Source organism: Carya illinoinensis, chromosome 5 (assembly GCF_018687715.1).
Source record: "Carya illinoinensis cultivar Pawnee chromosome 5, C.illinoinensisPawnee_v1, whole genome shotgun sequence".
NCBI lineage: Eukaryota > Viridiplantae > Streptophyta > Magnoliopsida > Fagales > Juglandaceae > Carya > Carya illinoinensis.
This window is the reverse complement of record NC_056756.1, coordinates 32,919,677-32,943,494: the sequence shown is the minus strand read 5'-3', so window position 1 is coordinate 32,943,494 and position 23,818 is coordinate 32,919,677. Positions and strand designations below refer to the sequence as shown.

The 23,818-nt window shown below is 40.2% G+C and overlaps 1 protein-coding gene across 1 annotated transcript; it reads left to right on the top strand.

The window, feature by feature from the left end:
- Nucleotides 1-818: 818 nt before the first annotated feature.
- Nucleotides 819-3,866, top strand: LOC122311305 (L-tryptophan--pyruvate aminotransferase 1). The gene is made up of 5 exons (XM_043125813.1): nt 819-1,020; nt 1,137-1,440; nt 2,149-2,435; nt 2,788-3,089; nt 3,444-3,866. The coding sequence occupies exons 1-5, from the start codon at nt 908-910 to the stop codon at nt 3,644-3,646; spliced, it is 1,209 nt and encodes a 402-aa protein (XP_042981747.1). The 5' UTR covers nt 819-907; the 3' UTR covers nt 3,647-3,866.
- Nucleotides 3,867-23,818: the final 19,952 nt, after the last annotated feature.

Genomic DNA, 23,818 nt, shown 5'->3' with positions numbered 1-23,818 from the left:
TCAATTAACTAATATAATACCCTTTAGAATTGTGAAGTCTTTTAGAAACGAGAATCGTGTTAAGAAGCACAAAATTCCACAGGATTAGATATCTAATAATGCCATTAAATTGGTAAGATAATTAAAGTAAACTCAATCCACAACTGTACGTAATATTATGCACGAGAAAAAAAAAAGAGAAGGGGGACTTTTGTTCAAATTCAATTAACCAATATAATACCCTCTAGAATTGTGAAGTCTTTTGAGAACGAGAATCGCGTTAAGAAGCACAAAATTCTACAAGATTAGATATCTAATTATGCCATTAAATTGGCAAGGTAATTAAAGTAAACTCAATCCACGAAATTCAATTAACCAATATAATACCCTCTAGAATTGTGAAGTCTTTTGGGAACGAGAATCGTGTTAAGAAGCACAAAATCCTGCAGGATTAGATATCTGATTATGCCATTAAATTGGTAAGGTAATTAAAGTAAACTCAATCCATGAAATTCAATTAACTAATAGAATACCCTCTAGAATTGTGAAGTCTTTTGGGAATAAGAATCCCGTTAAGAAGCACAAAATCCTGCATGATTATATATCTAATTATACCATTAAATTGGTAAGGTAATTAAAGTAAACTCAATCCACGAAATTCAATTAACCAATATAATATCCTTTAGAACTGTGAAGTTTTTTGGAAACGAGAATCGCGTTAAGAAGCACAAAATCCCGCAGATTAGATATCTAATTATTCCATTAAATTGGTAAGGTAATTAAAGTAAGTTGGTGCACGTACATTCTCATCATGTATAAATAAATATCCTACCTTCTCTGTTTTCTTGAACCACCACTCAGTAGCACCATTTCTCAACTTACAGATTCATTTGAACTTAGACAAACACTACTTTCCCAGAAAGTGAAAATGGGTTTCCCGGAGAATGCCGCCCCTGTTGATCACAAACGCCGCTTGTTCTTGGCCAATGGCACAAGAACTAATCACTCTTCTAACTCAAACTCCTTTCTCGCTCTTAGCGCGTATGTCCTTATAATTTGCTTCTAGGATTTGATCAAAACTTACAGGCCTATCTAGCTATATATTTACTGTTAAATTTTCCTCTGTGATTTTTGTCTAATCTCTGTAATCTGAACAGTGGTGATCCGACGATGTTTGAGCCATTCTGGCGAAAGATGGGGGACAAGTGTAAGGTGGTGATCCGCGGAAGTGACTTCATGAGCTATTTCAGTGACGTAAAAAACGTATGCTGGTTTTTGGAGCCCAAACTCGGAGATGCCATCAGAAGATTACATGGTGTTGTCGGAAACGCGGTGACGGAGGGGCGGCATATCGTGGTGGGGACGGGTTCCTCGCAGCTCTTCCAAGCTCTGCTTTACGCTCTCACTACTCCTGGTGGTGCCGAGCCCGTCAGTGTTGTTTCCTCTGCGCCTTATTACTCGGTCAGCCTCAATTTATTATTACTGGGCTTAATTTGCTGCAATATTTACGTGCATCGATCCATAATTCGTTTCTCCTCTTTACTTTGATGAATTTAATGAATGAAAGATCTTTGGTTAGATCTCAGTATTTCTTAATTAATCAGTATTTTGATACAAATTAAGCTTTGTTCCCTAAAATGGTTGTGTGGGACAAAGCAACAGACATTTCTTGAAAAAGACAAGTCGTGGGAACACGCAACGAACATATGTGCAAGTAGTACTACTAGTGTTCAGAACCGAAAAGAAGAAGAAATGGCGACAATGCATGTGTGCTTGATTGGGTAACATGCCTGATCTGTTGGGTTGATTCCAAATGAATGAAAGACCGTGTCGTGTCTCTGTTGGGTCTGTCAGCTCTAAACTAAAATCTGAACATGATCAAGCCGCATTAGTCGGCAATTAGTAGGATCTGTGTTCAACCATACCGGCAAAAATTACAATTTGTTTACCTTTATATTGATTTTCTATGTAAAAAATCTCCTTTTTTCCCCATATATTTTGAATTCAAGTTTAAGCGAAGATGATATTCAAAATACGATGAATATGATTTGTCCATATATGATGAGTTCTATATCAAGACAAAATGTGTCCCAGATACATGAATTCTCTCTATTCATGAATTGATATTTGGTGTTAAATGGTAATTAAATATTTATTGCATGGTAGCAGCAATATGCGGAAGTGATAGATTGCCTACGCTCAAGGCTATATAAATGGGAGGGGGACGCACATAGCTTTAAAAAGGAAGGGCCTTACATAGAGGTGGTCAATTCTCCAAACAACCCAGACGGTGGTCTTCGAGAAACCGTGGTGAAGAACCGTGGTGATCAAGGAATGCTTATTCATGACCTTGCTTACTACTGGCCACAGTACACCGCAATTACCTCTGCTGCCGATTACGATATTATGCTCTTTACATGTTCCAAATGCACTGGACATGCTGGTTCCCGTATTGGGTAGGATCCTAATTTTCTATATATATATATATATATATATCCATGCATCGCACTGTGAACTGTTACCTTTCCCAATTTCTTGACCGAATTGGATGGTTTAATGCAGGGGGAGATATATTCTTGATTGCTTATGTGGGACCCATACCATTTGAAATTCTTATGCAAATATCATTAAAGAATATAGGGTCCATGAAAAGTATTAATGTCTATCTCGCTAGAAATAGTACATGAAATCGGTCAAGCAACTAGGAAAGCTGTTCTTCAAGACCCTCACAAAAAACGTCTTCCTACATTATTTATGGTGATACTTTTCCTGATCATTAATCTTAATTGAATTTGTTTTATTTTGAAGCTGGGCTCTCGTCAAGGATAAAGACATTGCTAAAAAGATGATCCAATACATAACAATCAGCTCAATCGGTGTGTCAAAAGAATCACAGTTCAGAGCTGCAAAAATCATAGGAGTGATTTGTGATGGCTGTGAAAATGTTCAGTCTACTGAAACGGACAACTTCTTTAAGTATTCTCGACATCTTATGACTAAAAGATGGCAAAAACTAAGAGAAGTTCTTCAGCACAATCGGTATCTCAGTTTGTTCAAGTATCCACGACAGCACTGCCTCTTTACTGGAGAGTCTGTTGAAACACTACCGGGTATATATTTATGTTCACTATACACAAACTTGGGATTGCAACCTTACTTTCACATGAATTCGGATTTAGTATGCATCAGCCACTATTTATTTCACACCACACACTTATAACTTTTTATAGGGTGTATGGATGTTTTTCATAGGATATATGAATGTTTTTTATAGAGTGTGTGGTGTGGAGTAGTGAATAGTGGCTGAGTAGAATTTTTCTAATATTAAATGTTGTCTGTGGATGGAGTTTTGTTTATATCTCTATGAATTGTAAATATATATAATTTGTATACCCCAAATCATGGGGAAAACACAGATCGATCGAAGTGCTAACATAATGTTTTTTCTTGTCTTCCATTAACAGCTTATGCATGGCTTAAGTGCGAAGAAGGAATAAAAGATTGCGAAGAGTTTTTAAGAGGAATCGAGATCGTTGGGAGAGGTGGAAAGCAGTTTGGAGCGGATCCAAAGTTTGCTAGAGTTAGCTTGTTGTGCAGAGAAGACGACTTTAACGGATTCATAGAACGACTGCATATGGGTCTTCAAGGGGAAGGCAAGGGACATTAATTACAATTTGGAGTACGGGTGGAATCTGAGATAAACTTACATAGCATTTCATTAATAATAAGGTATAGCGGCGGAATCAATTATATTAGTGGAATGGGTAAAGAGTATGGAAAAGTAATTGGAGGTAAATTTTTTATTTTTTTTTATTTTTACTTTTTGTCTTTTTGCATTGCCAAACATAAAAATAAATAAATAAAAGTTCCTTTTTTTTTTTTTTTAATATCTTGTCGTCTTCCTTTTTTTTACGGGGTGGGAGTAATTGCTTAGATATCATCTCACAGAAAAACTGTATTTACTATAAGATAAATAATTTTTATAATCAAGTTTGTAAATATCGTACAATCATTTTAAAAAAATAAATAAATACAGGATTTAAATAAAAAAAATTAATTTTTTAACAATAGACTTTACTCTTTTATTAAAATATCTATTGGGGAGCAATATTTTTGAGGTTTTGAAAACCCGAACATTCATTTTTGTATATGAACCAATGTTCTCTCCATCTCTCTCTAGGTGAGATAGCCCCCGCTACGTAGAAGCTCTGACCCACTCTGCTTCAAATACTTGACAAACAACACCCTGCTTCAAAATCCTTAATAACTACCACACGCCCTTCACAACTATCAACCAAAAATACACAAATTCTCATCTTCATTGACCAAACCTCACTCCCCTGAACTAAAACCTATCATGTCAACCCACCATTCTGGGCTCGACAAACTCATCTCTCAAGCCGAAGCATTAACATGGAATGACTTAAAGCTGGAACCAGAGCCTGAAGCAGCCAGAAAATTCTCAAACCTTGCTTTAGTCGGGAAACTTGTATCCTCAAAGCCTCTAAATAGGTAGACATTTCATGCCACTATAAAAGCTGTCTAGAGCTTTGTAATTGGTCTATTATTGAAGACATTTAGGTAAACACCTTTCTTTTTACCTTTTCAACAAATCAAGAAAAGGAGAGAGTGTTGGAAAACAGGCCATGAATTTTTAAAGGATTTCACATGGTCCTTAGGCACTGGCTTCCAGGTCTTAGCATCAATGAAATCCCTTTGAATCTTTCAATATTTTGGATACAAATACATGGTCTACTATTAGAAATGCTGACCAAGTTAAATGCGATAAGAATGCGGCAAGTAATAGGCAATCTCATGGAGGTTGACTATGCTTCAATAATTGGGGTGGCATTGTTGCGCCTCCGGCTTGTCCAAAAACTCACACAAGATGATATTTAAGTGGTTCAGCAAATTGTCTACGTCCATTGGAGCCTTTTTTATAGAACTTATACGAGATTTACAAAAAACTCTATAAATTCTCTTTCTCTCACTCACGTACCCTCTTTCTCTCTTGTTTCTCCCCCACTTCCACTGCCGCACTTCTGCACATTTAAGCTCTCCTACTTATAAGAGAGCAGGCCACATACGGTGCAGCAATTTGCTACAGAAATTATGGGGTGGGTGCCTAATAAAACAAAGCACCAAACGGTGCCTAATAAACCAAAGAACCAAACGGTGCATGTGCAGCAGGCCACTTGGGTGGCTTTCAACAAACACCCCCTCCACCCAAGTGTGCCATACCAGACTTCTTGCAAATTGATTCATTTTTCAAATGAATTCACCTCTTTGTTTGACATGAGAGACTTCTGCTATCAAATGCATCTGCAGGTACGTCTTCAAATGGATGTCCAAATGCCTCTCCAAATGCATCTTCAAATGCATTAGCATCATCTACATCCACGGAGCTTGCAAGAGATTTTCCTCAGAGGAGATTTACAAGTGCTTTACTGCACAATCTCAACTCTCTAGGATTCTTCTTTCACTCGAGTCCATGAGTCCGCACTCATGTACACCTTGAGCAAACTAAGTTTCGCTCGAGCCAGAACCGAGTGAGCAATCTACCTGGTGCCTTTACAGCTTTCAAACCAGGCTCCATAATCCTACAATCACACCAATCTCCAACTTGGAGACTGGTTCTCAACATGCTAGCCTCTATCTCTAGCATGATCCCTTATCATCTTTGCAATTTTACAGCTCATGTCTTCAAATTAGAAGACTAACTAAAGTGATGCATAACTTTAGTTCATCACGTACAGTGCCCTTAATCAACACATCTATATAGGGCAACACATCTCCCATTGCACTGGGAATCAATGGTCTCGCACGGACCTTGACACATATCAGAAAACCTATTGCTGAGGTCTCCATCTCTAATCTGGGCAACTGACTCCACATTCTGCTGCTAACATATCCTATCTTCAGTCGATGTGCCCATCTTGTGTGCAGTCTCTGCTAACTTCAACTTGCATAATCTCCACTTGTGCAAGATTTTCTTCATACCGTAGTTCATTATCTTCATTCAGCAGGATATAGTTTAAGGTAGTAACCACCATGGAGGTCTGATCGTCGGCAGTTATGCGATCATCAACTTTAAGTGTAGATATCCCTGGAACATCTGACGTTTTGTTCCCATCTCTCACACCTGTACTTCATGTCGTGGTCTAGGGAGATTTCTTCAGGTTTAAATGAGAAAAAATAAAACTGAGTTCCTTTTACTTCCTCATCTAATTCACACGACTATTACCACGAGCCAAGACCAATGAATCATTCGTGACCTTCCATGTCTTTTTGAGAAAATACTACTGAATGACTGCTGTCTTTAACAGCATTGTACACTGCAAGAAATGCAACGCCTAGTATTTCTTCAGTCACCATATTCATAGCATCATTATCAAATTTCTCCTGATTTTAGTAGTCTTTTGTGGCCTGTCTTGCCACAATTTCTAGCGAGTCATCTGTTGTCCAGATCTTGACTTGCCTCTGTCCTTACTATCAACATTCAGGACCAACAATTCGAGATCTTGTTAGAATCTCTTTTGCGCACCTCCTCATCTAGGATAAGATCTCTCACACTAAGAAATTTCAACTTCGACTTCTTTTCAGAATTACTCATAGCCATTCTCATGACCTCCCAACTTTTTGATCACAATGTCAAATACTATTGGGCAACAATAGTACCTTCTACATTTTTTGAAATTGAATTGTTTCTTCATTTGCACTTTATTATTTGCAACTGACTTTTCAAAGAAAGCCACAATGAGATCCGTTGCTGTTCTCCTCTTAATAACATTATGCTCCATGAGTTGTATGACTGCAAAAAACTTGCTGATATAACAAGTTAATCAGTATCGTCCAATGATCTGAAGTTTGCTCCTCAAACTTCACGATTCCAACTGGCTTAAATCAAGCCCAAACGAACTGAGTCCGGCAACATTGGACTCCAACTAGCTGACATTAAGCCCCAAAACCAATGAGTCTGGCACGACTCCAACTGGCTGAGATCAAGCCCAAAATAAATGAGTCTGTCACGACTCCAACTGGCTACGATCAAGCCCACAAATGATCTGCAACTATGAACGGTTCAGATCGAAAGTACTAATGACGAATCTCAACATTTCCACCGTACCGATGAGTCCGGAATGATCCAAATAATTTGTCAGCACTATTTGATCATCGCTATGAAACTCCAACTGGCGTAGATCTAGCCCAAAATGATCTGCAACATGTGGACGGTTTAGATCGAATGTACCGATGGCAAATCCCAACATTCCCACCGTACGGATGAGTTCGGAATGATCCAAATAGATTTTCACCATTATTTGATCATCGCAATTGAACTCCAACTGGCGTAGATCTAGCCCAAAATGATCTGCAACATGTGGACGATTCAGATCGAATGTACCGATGGCGAATCTCAACATTCCCACCATACGGATGAGTTCGGAATGATCCAAATAGTTTGTCACCACTATTTGATCATCGCAATTGAACTCCAACATGGCGTTGATTTGGCCCAAAATGATCTGCAACCCGTGGAAGGTTCAGATCGAATGTACCAATGGCGAATCTCAACATTTCCACTATACAGATGTGTCCAGAATGATCCAAATAGTTTGTCAGCACTATTTGATCATCACAATTGAACTCCAATTGGCGTAGATCTAGCTCAAAATGATCTGCAACTCGTGGACGGTTCAGATCGAATGTACCGATGGCGAATCTCAACATTTTCACTGTACAGATGAGTCCGGAATGATCCAAATAGTTTGTCAGCACCATTTGATCATCACAATGAAACTCCAACTGGCATAGATCTAGCCCAAAATGATCTTCAACGCGTGGACGGTTCAGATCGAGTGTACCAATGGCAAATATCAACATTCCCACCGTACGGATGAGTCTGAAATGATCCAAATAGTTTGAAAGCACTATTTGATCGTTGAAATCGGACTCCGAATGGTTTAGATCTAGCCCAACAAAGATCTGAAAAAACGGACGGTCCAGATCATCTGGCGCATGCGATGCACCCGCGGCAGCAGGGCATTTGAGGTGCGTGTAATACACGCGCCAATGTTCTCTAGGGCACGTGAGCGCATGCCGTGCACGCGTCTTCAACCCCCGATGCGCTTGGGCGCACGTGGAAGAGAGTGGGGGCGCGTGGAGTGTGAGGGGCACTCATCTTCAACCTCCAGATGTGCGTGGAGTGAGTGGATGCACGCGTCGATCTTCTAGGGGCACGTGTAGACTCCTCCAACCTCCGTTTTCAATTTCGTTTGCGGCAATGGATTCGTCTCAACGCGAGGAACACCCTGGAATGGTCAAAAGTTGATTTTGATCAACTTGATTTTTCTGAAAAGTGCGAACCAAAGCTCTAATACCAATTGTTGCGCCTTCGGCCTGTCCAAAAACTCACAAAAGATAATATTTAAGTGGTTCAGCAAATTGCCTACGTCCACTAGAGCCTCTTTTATAGAATTTATACGAGATTTACAAAAAACTCTATAAATTCTCTTTCTCTTTTGTTTCTCCCCCACTTCCATTGCCGCACTTCTGCACATTTAAGTTCTCCTATTTATAGGAGTGCAGGCCACATACGGTGCAGCAATCTGCTGCAGAAATTATGGAGTGGGTGCCTAATAAAACAAAGCACCAAACGGTGCCTAATAAACCAAAGCACCAAACGGTGCATGTGTAGCAGGCCACTTGGGTGGCTTTCAACGACACTTAGAAGATACATTAGGATAAAAGTTGAGCTTAATGTCTACAAACCGCTTCCATAAGGTTTTGATCTCTCTCGCCCCAATGGAACTACAAAAAGAATCATGTTCAAGTATGAGAGGCTGTCAGAGTTTTGCTACGCGTGGAAAGCTAGGACATATTCAACAGTTGCCCAGAATTTGTCAACAAACAAGACAACCTCCAATATGGCCCATGGATGCGAGTCACCAATGGAGGTAACAGAAGAGGCAACCCCTTCGAAATTCAACACCAAGCACAAGTGCAGATTTCATTGTGCATGAGACCCATACTACCTCCAATGAGAATTGATATTTAACCCACTGACAAGCAAGAAGCATCAAGCTTTGGAGGGCAGAACTTAGCTGAGAATGAAGCAGAAGAATCAAAGAAAGACTTCAATTCAAAAGGGAAAGGGAAGCTATATCAAGAAAGAAAAAAAAAAAGAAGAAAAAGAAAAAGAAAGAAAATTCAGCAACTTCCTTTACTGAAAACCTCCATCATACTACCTTCTTCAATATTGGACGACAATCGGCAAACCTAGAACAACAACAAGGAAGTCAAAGCCTGCAAGAAAGTCAACAGATGCAGAGACAAGTGACATGTGGAGAACATTTGTCTTATATATGGGACAAACAAGTAGAAGAGTTAAATGCAGCCCATAAAAATTCCCAAATCTCAACCCAGGATAGCCAGGTACAGGCAGTTTTAACTTTGAGCCAAGAGCACGTCCCACATCAATTTAAACAGTCTCAAAGAGTTTGAGATACCATACCAATCCAAAATAATTTTAATTCAGCCAACACTTGAATCCCCATGCTTAAAACTGTCATTCTCAAATGTGGAAGAAACCAGGCCTCAACTTAACACATCCACCTTTTAAAAAAATCATAGCTCAATTTGAACACATCTCTAGCCCAATCCATCGACAAAGCCAAACCTTATCACTATTGGTTAGTCCCTCAGGAAAAGCATGCATAGCACCTAGGTCCACAGAAAGTTCCAGCTCTAGGGAAGACCAAGGCCCAATTAAACCCACCCCCATCAAGCTCAGCAATGCACTTGCACAAAACATGAAGCCACTCTTCTTTATAGAAGCCCAGCCTAGTGTACTCATTGACATCTTCACGCCATTCACAATAATACCACCCAGACATTTGTAACAAAATTTTATGGGCCTGAAGTTGACCAACAAATCCTAGCCAATTCAAGTACTTCTACAAAGAAAACGGCCTCAGATCACCTTGAGAGAGATATTCCACCAAAGAAGAGAGGAACTTTAATAAAAAACTACCTCACAGCTCCATCAAATTTTGAAACAACAAAGAAGGTAGTTCCAATAGCAAAAAGTGAGGGGTGTTGCAAGGAGGAGGATTAGCCATTAGCAGTGTATTTGCATAAAATCAAGAAGGAAGACAACAATGGAAAAAGCAAGAGGAGCAGTCGACAACATTCACATACTAGAAACCAACAACACAGCAAAGGGAGAGTAAGCATTTCAAGAACTCTCCGGTTTCTCTGTCATCAACTATCAAAATGGGTGAGGAGGCAAGGCCTTACCTACCCCAAAATCATATATTAGAGTTCTATCCTGGAATTGCAGAGGCAATGCCCGAACTGCTGCAAGAAGTCTTAGGGTGTTGAGTACTGTGGAGTCTGATCCACACCGCTCAAGAGGAGGCATTGGTCGCTCGAGCGAAGTCAGGTAGAGTTGAACCTGCTGCAAGGCCATACCTACCCCAAAATCATATATTAGAGTTCTATCCTAGAACTGCAGAGGCAAAGCCCGACTTGCTGCAAGAAGTCTTAGGGTGTTGAGTACTGTGGAGTCTGGTCCACATCGCTCGATAGGAGGTATTGGCCGCTCGAGTGAAGTCAGGCAGACTTGAAAGCTCAATGTCAGCTCGACAGTGAGCTCGAGCAGAAGCGGGAAGGAAGTTCGCTCGACGCGCACTCGACACGCCGCTCGAGCGAACATGCATTTTACACAGCTCTACGATTTTTTCAGCCATTTGACTATATATATGATTATTATCTCATATGGCCGTACGGTAGAAACATTGTGGACGTACAGTGATTGATCCATCATTATAGTGTGATATTCCTCAATAATAAAATCCTCTGCAGCTCCCGTGGACGTAGGCAATTTGCCGAACCACATAAATCTTGTGTCGTGTGTGATTATTTTCTCGTTCCATTTTCTTTTTCAATTCATTGTCATCATTTTTTACACAACAATTGGTATCAAGAGCCAAAGTTCGGGTTTGAGAGAAAACGATGGCTGGAGATGAATTGAAGGCATCGGGGATCGAGAAGTTTGATGGTATGGATTTTGGATACTGAAGGATGCAAATAGAGGACTACCTCTATGGGAAGAAACTTCATCTTCCACTATTGGAAAAACAACCAGAAAAGTTGGATGATGCTAATTGGAACCTGTTAGATCGACAGGTACTGGGGGTTATTCGATTAATCCTGTTGAGATTCGTTGCACACAACGTCATCAAAGAGAAGATGACTGCGGATCTCATGGCGGCTTTGTCAGGTATGTATGAAAAGCCGTCAATGAATAACAAGGTACATTTGTGAAAAAGTTATTCAATTTGAAGATGGCAGATGGTACGTCTGTTGCACAACATCTGAATGATTTTAATACTATCACAAATTAATTGTCATCTGTTAAAATTAAATTTGATGATGAGATACATGTACTGATACTATTGGTTTCACTGCCAAATAGTTAGGAAGCCATGAGAATGGCTGTCAGTAATTCTGCTGGTAAATCTAAATTGAAATATGATGATATTCGTGATTTGATTTTGGCTGGGGAGGTGCGCACGAAAGATTCAGGCGAGACCTCGGGTTTGAGTTCAGCTCTAAATGTTGATTATCGAGGGAGATCATAAGACAGGAACTCAAACAGAGGAAGATCAAAATCAAAGTATAGGGGCAAGAGCAAGTCGAGACCTGGTCAGCAGGCAACTTGCTGGAATTGTGGCAAAGCTGGCCATATAAAGAAGAACTGCAAAAACCCTAAGAAGACCGAGAATGATGTGCTAACTGAAGAAGTACATGATGCACTATTGATTGCAGTTCCTAGTCCAGTTGATCACTAGATACTGGATTCAGGGGCTTCCTTCCATACATCTTCCCACCGGGAGCTAATGCGGAACTATGTTGCAGGTGATTTTGGGAAGCTGTATTTGGCTGATGGAGAGGTTTTGAACGTAGTGGGGATGTGAGACATTGATATTGCACTCCCTGGCAAGAACAAATGGACCTTGTAAAAGGCAGACACATTCCTAAGTTGAAGAAGAACCTCATTTCTGTTAGGCAGCTTGATGAGTGTGGTCATTTAGTGGTGTTCTCAGATAGCACCTGGAAGGTCACAAAAGGGGCATTGGTACTGGCTCGGGGTAAGAAAACTGGTACACTATATATAACTACTAGTTTGATTGACATTATTGCTACTACCGTTGTAGAAAGCACAACAGATTTGTGGCATTGGAGGCTTGGCCATATGAGTTAGAAGGGTATGAAAGAACTTCTGTCTAGAGGCAAGCTATCAGAACTGAAGTCATTTGATCTCAGTATGTGTGAGAGTTGTGTTATGGGGAAACAAAAGAAGGTAAGCTTCTTGAAAAGTGGCAGGACGCCTAAGACAGGAAGACTGGATCTTGTGCACACAGATGTGTGGGGTCCTTCCCCAGTGGCATCTCTTGGAGGTTCTCGCTACTATGTCACGTTCATTGATGATCATAGTAGGAAGGTATGGGTTTATTTTTTGAAGCATAAATCTGATATATTTAATGTTTTCAAAATTTGGAAAGCCATGGTTGAGACAGAGACATGCTTGAAACTAAAATGTTTGAGGTTTGACAATGGTGGTGAGTATGTCGATGGTGGGTTCAAGGAGTATTGTGCAGCTCTGGGTATCAGAATGGAGAAGACCATTCCTGAGACACCATAACAAAATGGAGTTGCTGAGCGTATGAACAGAACCATTAATGAGCGTGCTACATGCATGAGGTTGCATGCTAGACTACCACCCACTTTCTGGGTAGATGTAGTCAGCACTGCCGTTTACTTGATAAACAGAGGGCCATCAGTTCCACTAGATTGTGGACTGCCTGAGGAGGTTTGGAGCGGGAAAGAGGGCCATCAGTTCCACTAGATTTTGGTTGTCTTTCTTATGTGCTTATTGATTCTGATGTTTGTAGTAAACTTGAGGCTAAGTCAAAGAAATGTTATTTCATTGACTATAGAGACGAGGTATTTGGCTATCATTTCTGGAATGATCAGGGTCGGAAGATCATAAGAAGCAGAAATATGACTTTCAATGAGAAAATTATGTAGAAGGATAAGTCTAGTACAGCTTCTGTAGCAGCTCCTCAGGAGTCTGAGTTTGTAAGATTAGATGACTTACTAGAGGTCACAATGCAGTGTAGAGATGTGAGTGACGGGGAGAGTGGGTCCAGTGCACCCATTCCTATTATTCCGCAGGCAGTTTCAGAACCGTCCACCTACAGTTGCAGTTTGCAGGTCAGTTAGGACTATACGTCCTCCACAGCGTTTCTCACCTACTTTGAATTACATTCTGTTGACAGATGGTAGAGAACTGCAAAGTTACAAAGAAATCTTGCAAGATGAAAATTCTAACAAGTGGGAGCTGGCCATGAAAGATGAGATGGATTCCCTGTTAGGGTATTAGATATGGGAGTTGACAGAACTTTCATTAGGGAAGAAGGAATTACACAACAAGTGGGTGTACCGGATGAAAACTGAGCATGATGGCAGTAAGAGGTACAAGGCCAGACTTGTTGTAAAAGGTTTTCAGCAGAAGCAGGGTATTGATTACTCTGAGATCTTTTCTCCTGTGGTGAAGATCACAACCATCAGGATGGTACTGGCTATGGTTGCTACTGAAGATTTATTTCTTGAGTAGTTAGATGTGAAGACATCTTTTTTTCATGGAGACCTTGAAGAAGACATCTACATGCACCAGCTTGAGGGGTTTGTGGTACAGGGAAAGGAAGGTTCAGTTTACAGATTGAGGAAGAGCTTGTATGGCCTGAAGCAAGCTCCTAGATAGTGGTACAAAAAATTTGATAACTTGATGCATAGTACAGGGTACATTAGATGTCAGGCAGATCACTGTTGCTATGTCAGGCACTTTGACAATTCTTATATTATTTTGCTGTTGTATGTGGATGACATGCTTATTGTAGGGGCTAGTGTTGATGAGATCAATAATCTGAAGAAGTAGATGTCAGAGCACTTTGCAATGAAGGATTTGGGAGCTGCAAAGCAAATCCTTGGCATGAGAATTGTCAGAGATAGAGTCAGAGGTACGTTGAGACTCTCACAGGCTGAATATGTGAAAAAGGTACTTAGCAGGTTCAATATGGATAAGGCCAAACCAGTTGGCATACCCTTGGGCAGTCACTTTAGACTCAGCAAGAATCAGTCACCTGAGTCAGAGGAGGAACAAGATTATATGAGTAAGGTTCCTTATGCCTCAGCTATTGGTTCACTTATGTATGCTATGGTTTGCACAAGATCGGATATTGCTCATGCAGTGGGAGTTGTGAGTAGATACATGAGTAACCTAGGAAAGCAACATTGGGAAGCAGTGAAATAGATTTTGAAGTACCTAAATGTTGAGTACTGTGGAGTCTGGTCTACACCACTCGAGCGTAGGCATTGGCCGCTAGAGCGAAGTGAGACAGATTCAAACGCTCGATGTTAGCTCGATAGTGAGCTCGAGCAGAAGCGAAAGAAAGTTTCGCTCGAACGAAGGTATTGGCCGCTCAAGCGAAGTCAGACAGATTTGAACGCTCGATGTTAGCTCGACAGTGAGCTCGAGTAGAGGCAGAAGAAAGTTTCGCTCGAGCGGAGGCATTGGCCGCTCGAGTGAAGTCAGGCAGAGTTGAACGCTCGATGTCAGCTCAATAGTGAGCTCGAGCGGATGCAGGAAGGAAGTTTGCTAGACGCGCGCTCGACACGCCGCTCGAGCGAACATGCATTTTAGGGTTTTTTCCGCCGTTTGACTATATATATGATTATTATGTCATATGGCCGTACAGGAAAACACTGTGGACGTACAATGAATGATCCATCATTGTAGTGTGATATTCATCAATAATAAAATCCTCTGCAGCTCCCGTGGACGTAGGCAATTTGTCGAACCACGTAAATCTTGTGTCGTGTGTGATTATTTTCTCATTCTATATTCTTTTTCAATTCATTGTCATTGTTTTTTTCACAACAATTGATATCAAAAACCAAGGTTCAGGTCTGAGAAAAAACGATGGCTGGAGATGAATTGAAGGCATCAGGAATTGAGAAGTTTGATGGCACAAATTTTGGATATTGGAGGATGCAAATAGAGGATTACCTCAATGGGAAGAAACTTCATCTTCCACTATTGGAAAACAATCGGAAAAGATGGATGATGCTAATTGGAACCTGTTGCGTCGACAGGTTTTGGGGGTTATTCGATTAACCCTATCGAGATCCGTTGCACACAACGTGATCAAGGAGAAGACGACTGCGGATCTCATGGCGGCTTTGTCAGGTATGTATGAAAAGTCGTCAGCGAATAACAAGGTACATTTGATGAAACATTTATTCAATTTGAAGGTGATAGATGGTACGTCTGTTGCACAACATCTGAATGATTTTAATACTATCACAAATCAATTGTCGTCTGTTGAAATTGAATTTGATGATGAGATACGTGCACTGATACTATGGGTTTCATTGCCAAATAGTTGTGAAGCCATGAGAATGGCTGTCAGTAATTCTACTGGTAAATCTAAATTGAAATATGATGATATTCGTGATTTGATTTTTGCTGAGGAGGTGCGCAGGAAAGATTCAGGCAAGACCTCGAGCTTGAGTTCAGCTCTAAATGTTGATTCTCGAGGGAGATCACACAACAGAAAACTCAAATAGAAGAAGATCAAAATCAAAGTACAGAGGCAAGAGCAAGTTGAGGCCTGGTCAGCAGGCAACTTGCTGGAATTGTGGAAAAACTGGCCACATAAAGAAGAACTGCAAAAACCCTAAGAAGACTGAGAATGATAGTGCTAATGTGGTAACTGAAGAAGTACAGGATGCACTATTGCTTGCAGTTCCTAGTCCAGTTGATGATTGGATACTGGATTCAGGGGCTTCTTTTCATACATCTTCCCATTGGGAGCTAATGCGGAACTATGCTGTAGTTGATTTTGGGAAGGTGTATTTGGCTGATGGAGAGGTTTTGAACGTAGTGGGGATGGGAGACATTGATATTGCACTCCCTGACAAGAACAAATGGACCTTGCAAAAGGTCAGGCACATTCCTGAGTTGAAGAAGAACCTCATTTCTGTTGGGCAGCTCGATAAGTGTGGCCATTCAGAGGTGTTCTCAGATAGCACTTGGAAGATTACAAAAGGGGCATTGGTACTGGCTCGAGGTAAGAAAACTGGTACACTATATATGACTACTGGTTTGATTGCCACTATTGCTACTACCGTTGTAGAGAGCACAGTAGATTTGTTGCATTGAAGGCTTGGCCATATGAGTGAGAATGGTATGAAAGAACTTCTGTCTAGAGACAAGCTACCAGAACTGAAGTCAGTTGATCTCAGTATGTGTGAGAGTTGTGTTATGGGGAAACAAAAGAAGGTAAACTTCTTAAAAAGTGGTAGGACGCCTAAGACAGGAAGACTGGATCTTGTGCACGCAGATGTGTGGGGTCCTTTCCCAGTGGCATCTCTTGGAGGTTCTCGCTACTATGTTACGTTCATTGATGACCATAGTAGGAAGGTATGAGTTTATTTTTTAAAGCATAAATCTGATGTATTTAATGTGTTCAAAATTTGGAAAGCCATGGTTGAGACAGAGACATGCTTGAAATTGAAATGTTTGAGGTCTGACAATGGTGGTGAGTATGTTGATGGTGGGTTCAAGGAGTATTGTGCAGCTCTGGATATTAGAATGGAGAAGACCATTCCTGGGACACCACAGCAAAATTGAGTTGCTGAGCATATGTATAGAACCATTAATGAGCGTGCTAGAAGCATGAGGTTCACGCTGGATTACCACCCACTTTCTGGACAGATGCAGTCAGCACTACCATTTACTTGATAAACAGAGGGCCATCAGTTCCAGTGGATTGTGGATTGCTTGAGGAGGTTTGGAGCGGGAAAGAGGTGAAATTTTCTCACCTTAAAACTTTTGGTTGTCTTTCTTAGGTGTTTATTGATTCTGATGCTCGTAGTAAACTTGAGGCTAAGTCAAAGAAATGCTATTTCATTGGCTATGGAGACGACGCATTTGGCTATCGTTTCTGGGATGATCAGGGTCGGAAAATCATAAGAAGCAGGAATGTGATTTTCAATGAAAAAATTATGTAGAAGGATAAGTCTAGTACAACTTCTGTAGTAGCTCCTCAGAAGTCCGAGTTTGTAAGATTGGATGACCAACCAGAGGTCACAGTGCTGTGTAGAGATGTGAGTGACGGAGAGACTGGGTCCAATGCACCCATTCCTATTATTCTGCAGGCAGTTTCAGAACCGTCCACTCTTACAGTTCGCGGGTCAGTTAGGACGTATATCCACAACGTTTCTCACCTACTTTGAATTACATTCTGTTGACAGATGGTAAAGAACTGCAGAGTTACGAAGAAACCTTGCAAGTTGAAAATTCTAGCAAGTGGGAGCTGGCCATAAAAGATGAGATGGATTCCCTGTTAGGGAATCAGATATGGGAGTTGACAGAACTTCCATCAGGGAAGAAGGCATTACACAACAAGTGGGTGTACCAGATGAAAACTGAGTATGATGGCAGTAAGAGGTACAAGGCCAGACTTGTTGTAAAAGGCTTTCAGCAGAAGCAGGGTATTGATTACTCTGAGATTTTTTCTCCTGTGGTGAAGATCACAACTATCAAGATGGTACTGGCTATGGTTGCTACTGAAAATTTATTTCTTGAGCAGTTAGATGTGAAGACAGCTTTTCTTCATGGAGACCTTGAAGAAAACATCTACATGCACCAGCCTGAGGGATTTGTGGTACATGGAAATGAAGGTTCAGTTTGCAGATTGAAGAAGAGCTTGTATGGCCTGAAGCAAGCTCCTAGACAGTGGTATAAGAAATTTGATAACTTCATGCACTGTGCAGGGTACATTAGATGTCAGGCAGATCACTGTTGCTTTGTCAGGCACTTTGACAATTCTTATATTATTCTATTGGTGTATGTGGATGACATGTTTATTGTAGGGGCTAGTATTGATGAGATCAATAATCTGAAGAAGCAGATGTCAGAGCACTTTGCAATGAAGGATTTGGGAGCTGCAAAGCAAATCCTTGGCATGAGAATTGTCAGAGATAGAGTCAAAGGTACGTTGAGACTCTCACAGGCTGAGTATGTGAAAAAGGTACTCAGCAGGTTCAATATGGACAAGGCCAAACCAGTTGGCACACCCTTGATCAGTCACTTCAGATTCAGCAAAAATCAGTCACCTTAGTCAGAGGAGGAACAAGATTACATGAGTAAGGTTCCTTATGCCTGAGCTATTGGTTCACTTATGTATGTTATGGTTTGCGCAAGACCGGATATTGCCCATGTAGTGGGAGTTGTGAGTAGATACATGAGTAACCTAGGAAAGCAACATTGGGAAGCAGTGAAATAGATTTTGAGGTACCTAAAGGGTTCCTCAGAAACCTGTTTGTGTTTCTCTAGAGAGAGCTTGGAGGAGCAGGGCTATGTTGATAGCAGAAAGAGTACTACAGGCTTTGTTTATACACTTGGTGGTACTGCAGTGTCATGGGGTTCTAATCTACAGAAAACAATTTCTTTGTCCACTATAGAAGCTGAGTATATTGCAGTGTCAGAGGCTGCAAAGGAGATGATATGGCTATAAGGCTTCTTGGAGGAATTGAATCAGAAAGGCACTCTCTATAGTGATAGTCAGAGTGCCATATTCCTCGCCAAGAATCCAGCATTTCATTCTAGGACCAAGCACATTCGGATCAGGTATCACTTCATACGATCATTGTTAGATGACGGACAGTTGTTACTTGAGAAGATTTGTGGAAGCAAGAGCCCTGCTGATACGTTGACAAAGGGTGTTAAATTTGAGAAACTGAAGTTGTGTGCAACTTTAGTTGGTCTTCTAGCATGAAGACAGGGGCAGTGAGTTGCAGAGGTGGAGGATATCATGTTTGAGGAAGACGGCGATACAGCTAGTGTACCAGTCTCCAAGTGGGAGAATTGTTGAGTACTATAGAATCTGGTCCACATCGCTCGAGCGGAGGCATTGGCCGCTCGGTCGAAGTCAGGCAGAGTTGAATGCTCGATGTCAGCTTGACAATAAGCTTGAGCGGAAGCGGGAAGGAAGTTCGCTCGACGCGCGCTCGAAACGCCTCTCGAGCAAACATGCATTTTACACAGCTCTAGGGTTTTTTCTGCCGTTTGACTATATATATGATTATTATATCATATGGCCGTACGGTAGAAACACTGTGGATGTATAGTGATTGATCCATCATTGTACTGTGATATTCCTTAATAATAAAATCCTCTGCAGCTTCTGTGGACGTAGGCAATTTGCCGAACCATGTAAATCTTGTGTCGTGTGTGATTGTTTTCTCGTTCCATATTCTTTTCAATTTATTGCCATTGTTTTTCACAACATAGGGCTCATATCTGGAGTCACCAACTTGATATGGTCTTCCTCTTAGAGACAATTTTGAATGATGTAAAAACTCAAAGTGTTGTGAATAGTTTAGGCTTCTCAATATTTATAAATGTTCTATGTCAAGGGAAAAGGTGAGGGCATTTGTTGATGTGGCTCCCTAGGGTTGATGAAGAACCAGTGTATGTATCTAGCAATACAATAGCTATGCTTGTGTACTCTGATCCTGTATATATGCCATGGTTGCTTTTGATGGTTACTATCCTGCTCAATACTCATATAAAATGAAATTCTGGGATCTCTTGAACCAAATAACACTCACTTATCTAGGGCCCATAATAGGAATAGGTGATTTTGATTTACTGCTGAATCAAATTGAAAAACATGGAGGAAGGCCTTTTGCCTCTTCTTCATCATCAAGTGGTCTAAAAAAATTCATGGAAGACAATCGATTTATAGATCTTGGTTACTGTGGTCCCAAATTCACATGAACAGACAATAGGTATGGATTAGGTAATATAAAAGAAAGACTGGATAGAGCCATAGCAAATCCTCAGTGGACAATGCTACATCCAGATGCAAAACTTTTTCATTTACCAATCCATACCTCAAATCACTCTCCACTTCTCTTGTATACTTAGGAAAAAAACCAAAATTTCAAAACTTTCAAATTTGAGGAATTTTGGGCAAGAGATCCCTCATGTGCCACTATGATATATATATATATATATATATAAAAAAAAAAAAAAAAAAAAAAAAAAGAAAAAGGAGGGGGTTTGGTGGGCTTGGGATATACATCTTAATGGATTCCCTTTCTTCATTCTCAAAAAAAAAAAAAAAAAAAAAAAAAAAAAAAAAAAAAAAGCACTCAAAGAAGTAAAGAAAGCTCTCAAAATCTGGAATGTTAATAATTTTGGACACATTCAAACATGCATAAAAAATTTGTCCGATACGTTGACTCAAATAAAATCACAGGACTCTCCTAATAACCTCTCACACCAAGAGGAATGTCTTAATGAGCAATTGAAAAGAAAAGAAATTATGTTGAAACAAAAATCTAAAATTCAATGGCTAACCACCATAGACTTGAATACGAAGTTTTTTCATATGTCTTCCACAATGAGGAGAAGGAGGAATGAGACCAATTGTTTGAAAAATGCATCAAACCAATGGGACTCCAACCCACTGAATATCCAATCAATGTTCTTGGAGCACTGGTTCAGATGGATTCATAGGATTTTTTTTGAGAAGTAGTATTGGGATATTTTGAAAGATGATATCAATAAATCCATTAAAAGTTTTGTTCACATTAGGTCACATGTTAATGGAGATGAACTTATTTTGAAAACTAGTTCTCTTAGGCCAGTTCATCAATTTAGACTTATAAGTCTTTCTAATGTCTGTTATAAAATAATTGTCAAAATCCTCTCCAACAGACTTAAAATGGTTATGCAAAAATTCATCTCTCATTTTCAAATTGTCTTCTTTCCAAGGAAGTTAATTCAAGAAAATACAATTTTAACTCAGGAGGTGTTCTATGTTTAGAAAAGCAAAAAGGTGAGAAAATGTCTCACGACTATCAAGATAGACATGGAAAAGGCCTTTGATTTATGGAGTGGAAGTTTCTGTTAACCATTTTCAATTGCCTTGGCTTTAATCAGACTTGGATAAACTGGATCAATGAGCATATCACAACAACTTCATACTCTATTATAATCAATGGAAAGCCACATGGTCTAGAGCAGCCAAATAGAGGGATCAACCAAAGAAACACATTCTCTCCTTTTCTCTTCATACTAGTAAGTGAAGTTTTTTTTTTTTTAATAATAATATTAAAGAGCTGAGGTCACATGTCTAATAGTGACCCATTCCCACATTTATTAAAAAAATCCTCACTTATGGCGAGGAATACCCAAAAAACAAACGCTCTGAGTTCTCAAGCCTCAGACAAAAATCCTAAGATAAACTAAAAACATTCCCTGAAAACCAAAGAAAATCAACATCTAAGAAAAGGAATACCAAACTTATCCATACGAATGATAACCTGAATAAGCCCTTGCAAGGGAAAATCATCAGAAAAATCTAAAATCTCCCATCGTGTCCCTTGTTTAGCTAGAAAATCCGCTGCCATGTTTGCTTCTCGAAAAATGTGCAGAAACTGAACATTGAGTTCCCCAACAATCGATTTAATTTCCTCCCAAAAATTCCAAAGAAACCAATACTTACACACTCCCAAAGCTAACCATCTAACTATGACCATTGAGTCTGATTTTACCAAAACATCTCTCAACCCCAGTTGACGGCATAGGCGAAGCCCATCACGGAGAGCTCTACATTCCACAACATTATTAGTAGCATTACCATAATTATGAGCAAAACCCGCCACTACTCCACCATGAGCATCACGAATAATCCCTCCGCCACCTGAAACACTTGGATTATCGCAAGAACCTCCATCAACATTTAACTTAACCCGCCCAGCCTCCGGTGGTCGCCATGCAATTAATTTTACTTTTCTTGTGACAACTGGAACAATTGGACAATCAAGATCTTCCAAAATTACCTAATCCATTGGGCCTTGGCATCGAAAGCTTTTTAACTTGCTTGACATTTCAGCAATTAACATTTAAATGGATCTAATAATAGCATCTGTATTAAAGTTCATACCTTCCATTCTAGCCTCACATCGAGCTCTCCATAGAGCCTAGGAGATAGCAATAGGGAGAACCCCCCGGATCTAGCCAGCTTGCGTAGACATGGAAGCCTGTCTCCACCAAACACTCATCATGCCCTCCCAATTTCGGATTGGAGGAACTCTCAGTCTACAAGAAGTCGCAAAGAATTGCCAAATTTTCTAAGCACCAGCTCCTCCACATAAAATATGATTCAAAGTTTCCATTTGTGACTGTTCACAATATTCATATTTGGAAACAATTGGTATGCCTAAATTCTGAATTATGCCATCTATCGGAATAGCGTGCTTCTTAGCCCGTCAAACAAAGAAAGACATGTTCTTTGGAACCCAATTTTTCCACAGTCATTTCTTCCATGCACAACTCTTAGCTTGTTTCCTCACCATATGCCAAGCGAATTTGGTGCTGAATATTCCATTAATTGTGGGCTGCCATACACATACGTCCCTTCTGGTTCTCAGCTTAATACCCGCATCATGAATTTTGGCAAGGTATTCGTTTGGAACAAGTTCCCTCAAGATGTGATCAATTAGACCTGCCTCCGAAACCATGTCCACTACCTGCAAGTCAAGCTGCCCCACAACAGGGACATGAGAAATAAGAGGACCATCACCTAACCAATTATTTTGCCAAAAATTAACATGACCTGCATGTATAATCCACCGAGAATGCTGTAACACCTGGGGCACGAGATCCAAAATCCCTTTCCAAAATCGAGATCCAGTCCTACATTGACTCACAGAAAAAATATGAGAATTTCCAATATATTTGGAAGTGAAAAAATTGGACCACAACGACTTTTCATGAGCAATTTTCCATGTAAACTTCATAAGTAAAGATGCTTGCACCTCATACAAATCCCGAATACCCAAACCTCCCTCATCCATCGGCATACAAATTTTACGACAAGATAACCACTTTCTTTTTTTGAACTCCAACTCTGAGCCCCACAAGAAATTCGAGAAAATTCTCTTAATCTCCGATAGCACTCCTTTCGGTAAATTCTAGACGGAGAGCATATGTATAGGCATGCTATTCAACACATGCTTAATAAGAACAATTTTACCTTTGAAAGAAATTAGCTTACTCTTCCACTCCGCCAATTTCTTCTGGATTTTTAGCAACAAAGGATCAAATGCTCAGATAGCTACTCGACCCACAATCAAAGGAACTCCCAAGTACGTACAAGGCCAACTAACTTCCACAAAACCTGAGATCATCTTCAACTCACTTTTACGGCTAGCCAAAATAGAGGAGGAAAAAAATATTGAAGATTTACTTGGATTAATCAATTGACCAGACATCAATTCATATCTATGTAATACCTTCATAAGACATCGAATAGACGATTTAGCCCCATTAGCAAAAATCAGAATATCATCCGCATATAATAAATGGGAAATCAAAGTACCTCCACCTGGATGGAGCTGCTTGATTTGACCCAATCCAAACTCTCTATGGAACATACAAGAAAGTATCTCCTCTGATAAAATAAATAAATAAGGAGAAAGAGGATTACCTTGTTGAAGCCCACGCGACGGCTGGAAAAAACCTTTGGCGCACCCACTCAGTACAACCGAGTAATAAGGGGAGGAAATAGCATTAAAAACAAGACTTCGCCACTTCTCAGAAAAACCCAACCGACGAATAACTTCCAGAAGAAAGCTCCAGTTAACTCGATCATAAGCTTTGGCCATATCAATTTCCAACAACACATTACCCCCT